Source organism: Carcharodon carcharias, chromosome 5 (assembly GCF_017639515.1).
Source record: "Carcharodon carcharias isolate sCarCar2 chromosome 5, sCarCar2.pri, whole genome shotgun sequence".
In the NCBI taxonomy this organism is placed as follows: Eukaryota; Metazoa; Chordata; class Chondrichthyes; order Lamniformes; family Lamnidae; genus Carcharodon; species Carcharodon carcharias.
In genome coordinates this window covers 199,002,555-199,015,113 of record NC_054471.1, presented here as the reverse complement: position 1 = coordinate 199,015,113, position 12,559 = coordinate 199,002,555, and the positions used below count along the sequence as shown (strand labels likewise).

Sequence of the window (12,559 nt, the reverse complement as noted above, 5' to 3'; positions counted from 1 at the left end):
GGTTACATCGTTTATTCGAAATCATAGCCAAAAATCCACTCATCCAAAATGCTAAGTCATATAAAGCATGTTCCATGTCAAAAAATAGAGGAAATGAAATGGAAATGTGAGCTAGATCTGTATTTTGGAGATGGTGCTCAAGTAAATTCTTATCTGCTTCTCCATCACAACTCTCTTTATGCTGAAGTTGATTCCTGACGAGCACTAAAGAATCAAACTCATTATTTTGTGATTCTGTAGTGTCTCCAGCAGAGTCAGTTGATTGTAGTGATAGCTCATGTATCATAGTGCTTCACATCCACTGTCTTACTGCTTTTTTTTGGTGAGAGCGCCAAGAAGGAGGAAGACAGAGACCCCTTCCTCTCTTTCAGCTGCAATTTACTTGCTGCAAACGGTGATACTGACAGGCTTCCCAGATGTGGTGTTAGAAATGCCGTTCACACAACAACAAAAAAGATAATAGGTTGCATTTTATAATTGGGGCTGGTGCAAGAAGTTTGATAACTCTGTTCAAGGCAGTGGTTAGGCCAATAAAGTGCTGTGTACATTTTTGGGTGCCACATTATGCCAATTAACAGCATACGGAACATGTACCTTAGGTTTGCCAGGATACCTGCACCCTCTGTTCACTCGCCCGCACCCTGCCCCCGGCGTTCCCGCACTCGTTCGCCCGCGCCCTGGCTAACTTTGATTTTGCTTTATAACCCTCTTATGAAGTGCTTTGGGGTGTTTTGTTACAGTAGAGATGCTATTTAAATACAAGTTGGCTATTTAAATACAAGTTGTTCTGGTTTATTTATGCCACTGACTACTTACAATGTAAATAAGCAAAATAATACAAAAATATATAAACTAAATCATGACGCATTTTGGAAATCTATCCAATAAGTTTTTCTCCCTGGGTCCTTTGATTTGAGCTTGTGTTTTACTTTTGTTCACCATTCCCAAGGTTAGCTACATCCAGGCTTGCACCTGGAACCAGCTCTGCTTCCCCTGTTATCCCAGTCTGTCCCTGATCATTGATAATTGAGAGCTTCAGAATCTTCTGTGGCATTGTTTTCTGCTGATTTCAGTAATGTGATTGACCACACTGGAGACCCTGATATCTAACCTTGTTAAGGATATATATGAGAGTAAGAAGGTGTAAGACGTATTTCCCTTATTTCCCTCTGCTTCTTCCTTGAACAGAGGCCCAAGCAATCCCCATCCACTACCACCACTCTGTCTGGCTGAACTTATTCTCTCACTGAACAATTTCTTCTTAAACTTGTCTCATGTGCTCCAAATAAAAGGTGTGGCTGTAGGTACCCGCATAGGCCCCAGTTATGCCTGTCTCTTTATGGGTACGTGGAACATTCCTTTTTCCAGTCCTACTCAGGCCCCCTCCCACAACTCTTTCTCCGGTACATCATTGACTGTTTCAGTGCTGCTTCATGCTCTCGTCTGAACCTGGAAAAACTTTGCTTCCAATTTCCACCCCTCTGTTACTTTCACATGGTCCATCACTGACATTTCCCTTCCCTTCCTTGACCTCTCTGTCTCTATTTCTGGTGATAGACTGTCCACCAATATTCATTACAAGTCTACTGACTCCCACAGCTACCTCGACTACAGTTCCTCACACCCCGCTTCCTGTAAGGACTCCATCCCATTCTTTCAGTTCCTTCGCCTCCGTCACATCTGTTCTAATGATGCCACTTTTAAAACATTGCTTCTGACATGTCTTCCTTCTTCCTTAACTGAGGCTTCCCACCCACGGTGGTTGACAGGGGCCTCAACTGTGTCTGACCGATCTCCCGTGCCTCTGCCCTCACACCTTCTTCTCCCTCCCAGAACCATGTTAGGGTACCCCTTGTCCTCACTTTTCACCCCACCAGCCTCCACATTCAAAGGATCGCCCTCCGCCATTTCCGCCAACTCCAGCATGATGCCACCAAACACACCTTCCCTTCGCCCCCACTTTCAGCATTCCGTAGGGACCGTTCCCTCCAGGAGACCCTGGTCCACTCCTCCATCACCCCCTACACCTCAACCCCCTCCCACGGCATCTTCCCATGCAATCGCAGAAGGTGTTACACCTGTCCCTTTACTTCCCCCCTCCTCACCGTCCAAGGACCCAAACACTCCTTTCAAGTGAAGCAGCATTTCATGTGCACTACCCTCAATTTAGTCTACAGCATTCGCTGCTCCCGATGCGGTTTCCTCTACATTGGAGAGACCAAATGCAGACTGGGTGACCGCTTTGCAGAACACCTTCGGTCTGTCTGCAAGCATGACCCAGACCTCCTTGTCGCTTGCCATTTCAACACACCACCCTGCTCTCATGCCCACATGTCCGTCCTTGGCCTGCTGCATTGTTCCAGTGAAGCTCAACGCAAACTGGAGGAACAGCACCTCATCTTCCATTTAGGCACTTTACAGCCTTCCGGACTGAATATTGAGTTCAACAATTTTAGATCATGAACTCTGTCCTCCATCCTCACCCCCTTTTTGATCCCATTTTTTCAAACATTTGTTTTTTAATTTTTATATATATTTTCTTCCTACCTATTTCTATTATTATTATTTTTAAAATTTATTTCCATTCATTGTTTTATCCCCTTTTTAGCCTATTTTATCTTTTCTCCCACACCGTCCCCTCCCCCACCCCCACTATGGCCATCTGTCACTGGCTCATCCTGCTTTCCACACTTAATGTCACCATTAGCACCTCCTTTAGCCAGTATCACCACCATCAACACCCTTTCCACCTTTTGTTTATGACATCTTTGGCAATCTCTCCTTTGCTTCCACCAATCGCTGGCCTTCTCTCCAGCTTCACCTGTCCCACCCCACCTTAAACAGTATATATTTCAACACATTTCTACTTTAGTCCTGAAGAAGGGTCGTACGGACTCGAAATGTTAACTCTGCCTTTCTCTCCACGGATGCTGTCAGGCCTGCTGAGTTTTTCCAGCACTTTTTGTTTTTGTTTCAGATTTCCAGCATCTGCAGTATTTTGCTTTTATTTCCCCTTATGTTGGATTCTAGAATGCCTGCCCTTTTGGTGGCAGACTGTTCGTAGTCCTGGCCCTGCAAGCACTGGACCTGAATTTGCCCCAAATTCTGCCTTCTCTGCCCTTGAGGGTCTTCTGCCATGAAACCACCCTCTTTTCAGGATTGTAATGATCACGAGCAATGGGCTGAAATTATATCATCAATTCAATTCAAGATGCCTAACTTACCCTAGCAGAAACTGTTGGTTTAGAGTAATTGCCTTTTCTTTCGTTGGTTTTAAAGCTGTTTTCTTCATTATGGACTCCACTGTCCCTTCCCTGCACACACCCCCTAATTTCTTAAACTATTATAAATCAATGCATTGTATTTGCTGTTTTTACTACTTAAACTTTTCAGGTTTTATATTTTTCCTTACCAATCTTTATTTTCTCTGAATTATTCACACCTCCACTAGGAACTTGAAAGACTACATCACGAATTTTTTCCTGTTGCTTCTTTTTACCAATAATTTTCTCCTCTTCCTGAATATTGACTCTTTGTTGGGTTACATTGGGACTGGGCTCTCGTTAGTGCCCTAGCACATTGCAATTATTTTGTGCTGATCTTGCCAGTGATTGTTGGGAGTACGTTACAGCAGAACATAATCCGGACCTTGTCTGATAGCCACAAGATCCCAGCAGGAGGGTTTGAACAGCAACTAACTTTAGGGACTTGGGCCTCTTTTTCCTCACCTGAGCAGAGTTCTAAGGCTAGCTTTATCCCCTGTCACCACCTTGGCGGAAATCAACTAACTCGCCAAAGACGGGGGATTGATCATAGGAATGTTCTGGTCTGTATAGCTCAGTTATTCGCTGAATAAGTCAGCCTTCCCAGTGGCAAAGCAAATAATTTTTTTCTTTTCTGAAACCTGTTGTGAAGGAAGGTTTCTACTTCTTTCAGTTATATTTGTCAGCCACTACCTTGCTGCATACCCATGACTTGTTCTTTTTGCTAATTATCAACTATCCCTCCGGTATTGTTTGCAGCTTCATTTTCCAGTCTTCTGTTTTCATCCTAGTTATTGTTCCTAAGTATTTTTAAAATGTCGCTACATTTTTATTGTGCATTGCCCCAGTTTCGATTTGACTTTATGAAGCTTTTTTTATTTACATTGCTTTACCACTTTGCACTCTTTTACATTGCATTACTGTATGTTGTTTTGATAACTCCCTTGACTTCCCAATTAAATCATAATATTTAGCATTTCCCTCAGTTTTCACACCATCATTTTTTTTTTCCTACCCAGGTTCGTTTCAATCCCAACCTTGATGCCCACGGATGGATCCTTTCGGCTGGGCAATCGGGAATTGTCCGAGCACACTGTGTGCGGAGCCTTAACACACACGTGAGCAGAAAACTGATCAAGGAATACCAAGCACAATTCAGTTCCATGTTCCAACCTACAGAAGCTGAAGGAGTTGAGAATCCCATTACCCCGACTGTCACACACAGTGTAAAAACAGCATTGCAAACAGAATAATGTGCGCCAGCATGGCTGGAGGATTTAAGAACACCACTCTGTACTGATGTGGCACTGCAATCAGTTTCCCATTCAACAAATGCAGTAGTGATGTGAATCCCACCCACTGGGTCCAACCGGGGCACAATAGCTGAACGTGGCGCAGGTACGCTTATCTGCCAGTTCAGCAATGTATGTTTTTCTAAAGTTTGTCGTACAGAAGAATATGTCGACTTTAAATGTGTTACAGGAGATCCATCTATTGAATCAGACACAGGATTTTTCAGATGAAGTAGGCAAACAAAACGGCTTCTTTCACTCATCTTTTCAATTCTGTTGTGAAATTGAGCAAGATCTTTCTAGTCCCTAAGTATTGCTATTATACTTTTTTTGAATCTTAATGAGATGTAGGTTTTTTGACTTTTTTGAACCAAGCTTAGAGACCAATGTGGTCTATGTGAACTTGTGTCTGATTTCACAAGATTGGATTTAGGCAGGTTTTTAGCTGCTAATAACAGTTTTACAAAACCACTGTTGTTAAAATCATGAAATGTCGCACAATTACATTTACAGGTTGCTTTTATTTACCACTTGTTGGCTTAGGCCAGCTCCTCCAATTGATGACCAGCCATTAGGTGTTCAGCTTCTTCTGTTGTACAAATCAAATGTCATTTGATGCAAATTACTAAGTTTTTCAGTCTAAGAGCTGGTTTTGTGATTGGTGGCCCATTTGGCACTTGTTATCAGTAAACAACAGGTCAGGTTTGTACTTAAGGGGGAAAAAAAGCGCAAATTTGGAATTTACCTAAAAACATGTTGCCTGGGCTGAATGGGATTTTGTATGCTATATACAGATTTATTATAATAACTGAATTTAAAGTAAAATAAAATTGCATTTGGATGGAAATAAGTTTAATCCCTTCTCTTGTCTTAACTGTAATTAGTAGTGTAAAGTGAGAAATCAGATAGGACTCTTGAAAATTAGATACACCTTTTCTACATATTTGTACCTTCTCCCTGGCCCTATGAGGGTGAAAAAAGATTTGTGTTTCCTTTAATTTCAGACAGATGTGCCATTTTTCCTAGAATGCGTGGGAAATTAACTCCCGTGTGTCTGCTGTGTCTTGTCAGAAATAATAAGGGGCTACAACTTTAAACATCTGGGTTTCTTTTCTGTGTAGCTGTTCTTTATTCTTAGTAAAAGAATAAATATTATCTACACTAGAGAATTTTTGTTGAATAAACATTGATGGAAACTGACTTTCCCTTTATATTTTGATTATCATTTCATGATTTTTATAACTTGGCTATTGTAAAACGGGCAATGGTCAATTTGCTCACACTGAGCATTGTTGTCATTTCCATACTGCTTTTTGAGGTTAAATAATGCACTGTGTGTAAAATTACGCTTTTAGCTGTGAACCTTTCTTAAAAAAAATTCCATGCTTCCCCCTCCTCATCCTGAAAAAACCTGCAAAAGTTAAATCAGAATTCACAATTTTTCAATTCTTTTGTAGAAGTTATATCTGTTTTATAATAATTTGAATATAACCAGTGGTGTATTATCTCTTTTTAAAATTTCTCTTAGGTTTCTGTTTTATGTTGTATACTTTGTTTATTTGCTGCTGCATGTAGTTTGGGCATTCAAAGATCAGTAAATCTGTAACTTACTGATGTAGTTGGGTGCATCTTGATGTACAACTACCTCAAACACAAAATAATTTTGACTTTTTGTAAAGTTTCATACCTGCTTTATCGTGATCAGATGATGCAGAATTACTGGACTACACCTTTAATGTTGGTACATCCTACTCTACAGTTGTTTCATCTTGCTAGCTTTACTACTGAGATTGCTTTATTCTGGGATACAAAAGATAATCACCACAGCTCTCACAGTGCTTCCGTTGTGCATGTATGGTAAACTTTCACACAGGAGATGTGTGCTGAATAAATGGGAGAGCCCTATATAATTTGTGTGGCTGATTCACATCCTTCCTCACACCTCTATCACAAGGACTGTCTGCATATTGAAATTCTAGATGATCTATGATCATTATAGATTTTTTTAATTACTGCCTCCTTTTCTTGGTAAAATTGCAACTTACTCATCTTTCATTGTAGATACAGAAGCTGAGACAGAGACCTGCACTTTCAATACAGATGCATCTAAACTACCAGCTATATATAACTCATTGTACAGAATATTATATTTAAATTGTTCCATTTTTGAAGTTGCTAGCTAACTGCAGTAGAATGATTCTTTATAGATTGTTGTGTCTTGCAACATTTTAGCCTTCAATAATGTGTTCACAACAGACTGCTAAATTGGAGGAATGTTTAGCTTTATCTCTATTTGAAAACCTATTAGATAGTCAGAAGACACTGTTAATATACAGCATGTGGAGAAGTAGTCTGGTGACATGAATGTCTCCATATCAGTGTTTTGTCCTATTGTGTAGCGTGTCTTTCATTCTTGCATTGATTTCCCAATCTATAAATTTTCAGTCATGATCGGAAAAGAGTTCAAAATCTGCTTTAAATGCATTTTGGATGCGCATTAATGCATTACTTATTTTAATGCAATTCCCACATTTAGTTGTTTGTTTCCAACTTTGATCCTTCCTAGACAAGACATCAGGCAAGTTTTTTTTTAATTCATTTATGGGATCTGGGCATCGCTGGCTGGGCCAACATTTATTGCCCATAAATAAAAACAAAAAAAACTGCGGATGCTGGAAATCCAAAACAAAACCAGAATTACCTGGAAAAACTCAGCAGGTCTGGCAGCATCGGCGGAGAAGAAAAGAGTTGACGTTTCGAGTCCTCATGACCCTTCAACAGAACTGTTCTGTTGAAGGGTCATGAGGACTCGAAACCTCAACTCTTTTCTTCTCCGCCGATGCTGCCAGACCTGCTGAGTTTTTCCAGGTAATTCTGTTTTTATTTATTGCCCATGCCTAATTGCCCTTGAGAAGGTGGAGGTGAGCTGCCGCCTTGATCTGTTGCAGTCCATGTGGTGTAGGTGCACCCACAGTGCCATTAGGGAGGGAGGTCCAGTATTTTGACCCAGCAACAGTGAAAGAACAGGGGTATATTCCCAAGTCAGGATTGTGAGTGACTTGGAGGGGAAATTCCAGGTGGTGGTGTTTCCATGTGTCTGCTGCCCTTGTCCTTCTAGATGGTAGTGGTTATGGGTTTGGAAGGTGCTGCCTAAGGAGCCTTGGTGAGCCCCTGTAGTGCATCTTGTAGGTGGTACACACTGCTGCTACTGTTCGTCAGTGACTTACTCTCTGGTCTCTTGGCAATGTTGCTCTATATCCAGGCACTAACTGTTGGTAAGTGATGGCCCAGAGAGATGTTGCCCCCAACCATTCTTTGAGAATCACTTTCCTGATTGGTATGATTGAAATTGAAAAAACATGCTGCCTGAAGAATTACCAATATTAACCTACCACTCTGAATGCTGCATATTAATAACCCCCTGCCCCTGGAATGCACTTGGGTTTAGATTAGTGTGCTGCCATGTTCTATAAATCGTGTTTTTCTAAGTGCTCTCTGAAATTTTTTTAAAAAATCATAATACTGTGAAAGCTGGGTCAATAAAAATAAAGTGTTCAAGAAAAATCATTCATTCAGTTAATTCATACATGAACAGAGCTCAGTCCCAATTATTTTAAACTATGCGCTACTGTGTTGTAAAGTCAAATTGTTTCACTTTTCTCCCACTCATTATCTTTGATTAACCATACAGGGGATCATTCTCCCTGATTTCATTTGGCTTAGCATATTCGATGGGGAATGGCACAACTGTGGGAATGTTTTTATAAATTGTGTTCCAAATAAGGTTTTGTCTACGACATCTTTGGCAATCTCTGCTTTGCCTCCAACCTTCACTGTCCCTGTATCCAGCTCCACCTGTCCCACCGACCCCCTCAACCAGCATATATTTTACCTCATTTCTCTATTTCCTTAATTCTGATGAAGAGTCGTACAGACTTGAAACGTTAACTGTGTTCCTCTCTGCAGATGCTGTCAGACCTGCTGAGTTTTTCCAACTATTTTTGTTTTTGTTTAAGGTTTTGTCTAATATGGATTCCATAATGAAACTGATATCTTATTTTCTCTCTTGTATTTTAAGTGCTCTTCTCCTCCCCTCCCCCTTCACCCCATATTTATTTGAAGGTCTGTTTTATTTTTATTTTCAATCTCTACTTGCCACTATTCTGATATAATTATATTAGGATGTTTTTCCCCAGAGTTCCCTAAAAAGTTGCAAATCACAGTTCCATAGTTCTCATGCCAACATGCACTACTGAAAGATAAAGAGTGGAATGTTACACACTCAGCTTCTTTATCGTCTAGATACTCATGGTTAGAAACTCATGGTTAAACCTAACAGCGGATGTGTTGATATCATTGTTAAAGAAGTCATTTCAGAGATTACAAAGTTGTGGTTGCAGTATGGAGATTAAAATGTTGCTTTTGGTTATTAAGTGTTCCAGTATTGTTTGAGTTATTTCAGATTCCTTTATAAATAATTTGCGGCCCAATCCACAAGAATATGCTTCCCAGTTACAACTTCAAGGAAGCCATCACCTGTGATGTACGGGCACATTGGGCGTGTACATGACATTATGTCCTGCTTGTGTATAAATAAAGTGTCTGCATTGTTGGATGACTGTCCTTAATAATGAGGTGTAGCCAACCAGGTGAATTTGACTTTGAAATAGTATCCCCGGGTTACTGGTATATAACCTCTTAAATATTTCCATATGATTCTATAAAAGGGCCAAATGAGCCCCCCTAAACAGATATGTGGCTGGTTACTATTAGGTGAAATGCATTTTTAATTTGCAAAGTTGGATATGTTAATTTCACACAGTATCATCCTCCAAGCTGTGTTTGTTGATTGTTTATTTGTTACAACACTTGTCTTCACAAGCTTTTTTTGCCTCTTGGCTTTTGAAGTGATTGCCAGTGGCTAGTAATTATTTTTTGGCTGCTGCATTGAAAGAACATTGAAAATCTCACATTGGTATGATTTAGTTCTGTTATGCAAAAATATTATGCAAGTCATTTGGAGATTTAGTTAGGAACACATGTTGCAGATTTATTGGATCAAAAGGCCTAAGTATTTAATTGCCCTTATTTCCACTATTTAGTTAAAATACCAAATAACTTTGTAGCCAAGATGGTAGAATCCTGTCAGTTCAGTTACCCAATACAGTAAGGCTGATGCAGTTGCTGTTCCATTCACAATTCTGGAATGCAAATTTTATTTGAAATAAAAACTCATCTGAAATGGGATATGGAGAAAACAGCTGAACATTTTTATTTCTCTCCATCATACACATTTTGTAGAAGGGAGAACGGTTTCTGGTTGGCTCTATCAACGTAATTGCCCACCTTATTTCCTAAATTAGTTCCTGCTGGCTAGCAATCCATGAGGATTTTAGCTAAAGTCGTTATTTACCCTTTACAGTTAATTTCTTAACTGTTTACTTGATATCATGTTATTGAGATATTTACTGTAAATATATGTCAACCTGTATTTTAGTAATTAGAGTATGATTCATACTCTTACATACTCAGGCTTAAAAATTGTCTCAAACCGAGTGATTATATCGTTTTATATTTAAATGTTACTTTAGCCCTGATGTCATAATGTACAATTAAAACATTTTTTTAAAAATCTGTCTGCTTTCTTTCCCATTTTTATTTGGGTAACATTCTAGTAACTTACTTAAATAATGTGGTGACTTTTTTTCCCTTATTGCAAGGGTTTACACCTGGCCATTAGCAATCATAAAAAGTGTTATCAGCCCTCCCAGATTGTTCGGAAGGCTCCAGGAATTAAAGATTAATCTCACAGGAAAAAAATCATTGGGGCATTTTTAAAATAGGTGGAGAAAATAGGTTTTCTTGTGAGTTTTAAACGTCAATTCTGTAAATGCACTTTCTGTTATGAAATTGAATAGTCAAGACAAGGAAGTTTTAGCATTAGTCTGTACTGATCTTAACTGGATTGGAAGGAAACAAAGTAGTTTACACTGGATTTGCCCGAGTCCATGGGTAACACCAGAAGAAAGAGTCATCCAAGGTTCCCTTTCGCGATCCTATTACTCCTGCTGAAAAGGGGTATGCATTTATATGTCAAGTAAAGGAAGTACTGGGTTTCACTGTAAGATCCCTAGTCAGTTAGCTTGCAATGTTATTTTACTTTTGATCAGCTTGACGATGACATGCTTGGAAACTCATCACAATGATTAACAGTATCAAAGCCAAGGTTCTGGGAAACCCATACAGATCATGTTTGCACAATTTGGAGAGCGTACTCTTTCCCAGTAGAGACCCAGCTATTTTGCTAAAGACAATAGGCATGGGTTGACAACTTAAGTTTAGTATCTCTCCAAGTGTACACAGGGATGCTGCTGGAGTTAAGTCAGTGAAACCATGCAACTCACCAGTACGTAAGGCTGGTAAGTGGCTTATTCAACCAGAACAGCTCTACCTATAAGCACATTGACTTGCAGGATTATCTGAAGATGATTGGAAAGAATCTCATTCTCTAAGTGGTGCACAAACTCCTCAAAGTCCCATTTAACCATCCGTGTCCCAGAGTACTGAAAGCCTGTATTCAAGTATTATCTAATGAAATTTGACATGAAACGCTGGCTTAATTTTTCCTTTGAAAAGCATATCTTCCTGGATCCAGTCCCATCCCTAGTAAATAGCTAGTAGTTGATCATTAGCTTTTTAAAAAATCCTTTAACAGAACGTTGGCATCACTGGCTAGACCAACATTTTATTGCCCATCCCTAATTGCCCCTGAGATGGCGGTGGTGAGCTGCCTTCTGAGACCACTGCAGTCCATGTGGTATAGCTACACCCACTGTGCTGTTAAGGAGGGAGTTCCAGGATTTTGACCCAGCGACAGTGAAGGAACAGTGATATATTTCCAAGTCAGGACGATGAGTGATTTGGAGGGAAACTTCCAGGCGGTGGTGTTCCCATCTATCTGCTGCCCTTGTCCTACTAGATGGTAGTGGTCATGTGTTTGGAAGGTTGCTGCCTTGGTGAATTCCTGCAGAGCATCTTGTAGGTGGTACACGCTGCTACCACTGTATGTCGGTGGTGGATGGGGTGCCGATCAAACGGGCTGCTTGTCCTGGATGGTATCAAGCGTCTTGAGTGTTGTTTGAACTGCGCTCATACAGGCAAGTGGAAAATATTCCATCACCTTCCTGGTTGTACCTTGTAGATGGTGGACAGGCTTTGGGGAGTCAGGAGGTGAGTTACTCACCATGGAATTTCCAGCCTCTGACCTGATCTTGTAGCCACAGTATTTATATGGCTAGTCCAGTTCAGTTTCTGCTCAATGGTAACCCCCTAGGATGTTGATAGTGGAGGATTCAGCAATGGTAATGCCATTGAATGTCAAGGGGAGATGGCTGGACCCACCTTGTTGGAGATGGTCTTTTTTTTAATTCTTTCTTGGGACATGGGAATCGCTGGCTAGGTCAGCATTTTTTATTGCCCATCCCTAACTGGTGAACTGCCTTCTTGAACTACTGCAGTCCATGTGGTGTAGGTACACCCACACTGCTGTTAGGGAGGGAGTTCCAGGATTTTGACCCAGTGACAGTGAAGGAACAGCGATTATGGTTCCAGTTGAAGATGGTGTATAGCTTGGGGAGGAACTTTCAGGTGGTGGTGTTTCCATGCATCCGCTACCCTTGTCCTTCTAGGTGGCAGGTTTGGAAGGTGCTGTTGAATGAGCCTTGGTGAGTTGCTGCTGTGCATTTTTATCAATGGTACACACTGCTGCTACTGTGTGTTGATGGGATGTTGGAGGTGGTGGATGGAGTGCCAATCAAGCATGCTGCTTGATTGGCATTGGCACTTGTGTGACACGAATGTTACTTGCCACTTATCAGCCCAAGCCTGGATATTATCCAGGTCTTGCTGCATTTGGACATGGACTGCTTCAGTATCTGAGGAGTCATGAATGGTGCTGAACATTGTGCAATCATCAGCGAACATCCCCACCTCTGACCTTATGAT

At 40.6% G+C, this 12,559-nt stretch overlaps 1 protein-coding gene across 3 annotated transcripts in view; it reads left to right on the top strand.

Moving 5' to 3' along the window:
- gtf3c2 (general transcription factor IIIC, polypeptide 2, beta) overlaps nt 1-7,220 on the top strand; it is a 115,839-nt gene extending 108,619 nt beyond the window's left edge. For 2 of the 3 annotated variants that reach the window (XM_041188262.1, XM_041188261.1), the window contains exon 18: nt 4,283-6,594. In XM_041188262.1, coding sequence (XP_041044196.1) covers nt 4,283-4,516 — 234 coding nt within the window. In that variant the 3' untranslated portion in view covers nt 4,517-6,594. Of the gene's footprint in view, nt 1-4,282; nt 6,595-6,616 lie in introns of those variants that run through there. The other variant, XR_005943065.1, reaches the window with a different exon arrangement.
- Nucleotides 7,221-12,559: the final 5,339 nt, after the last annotated feature.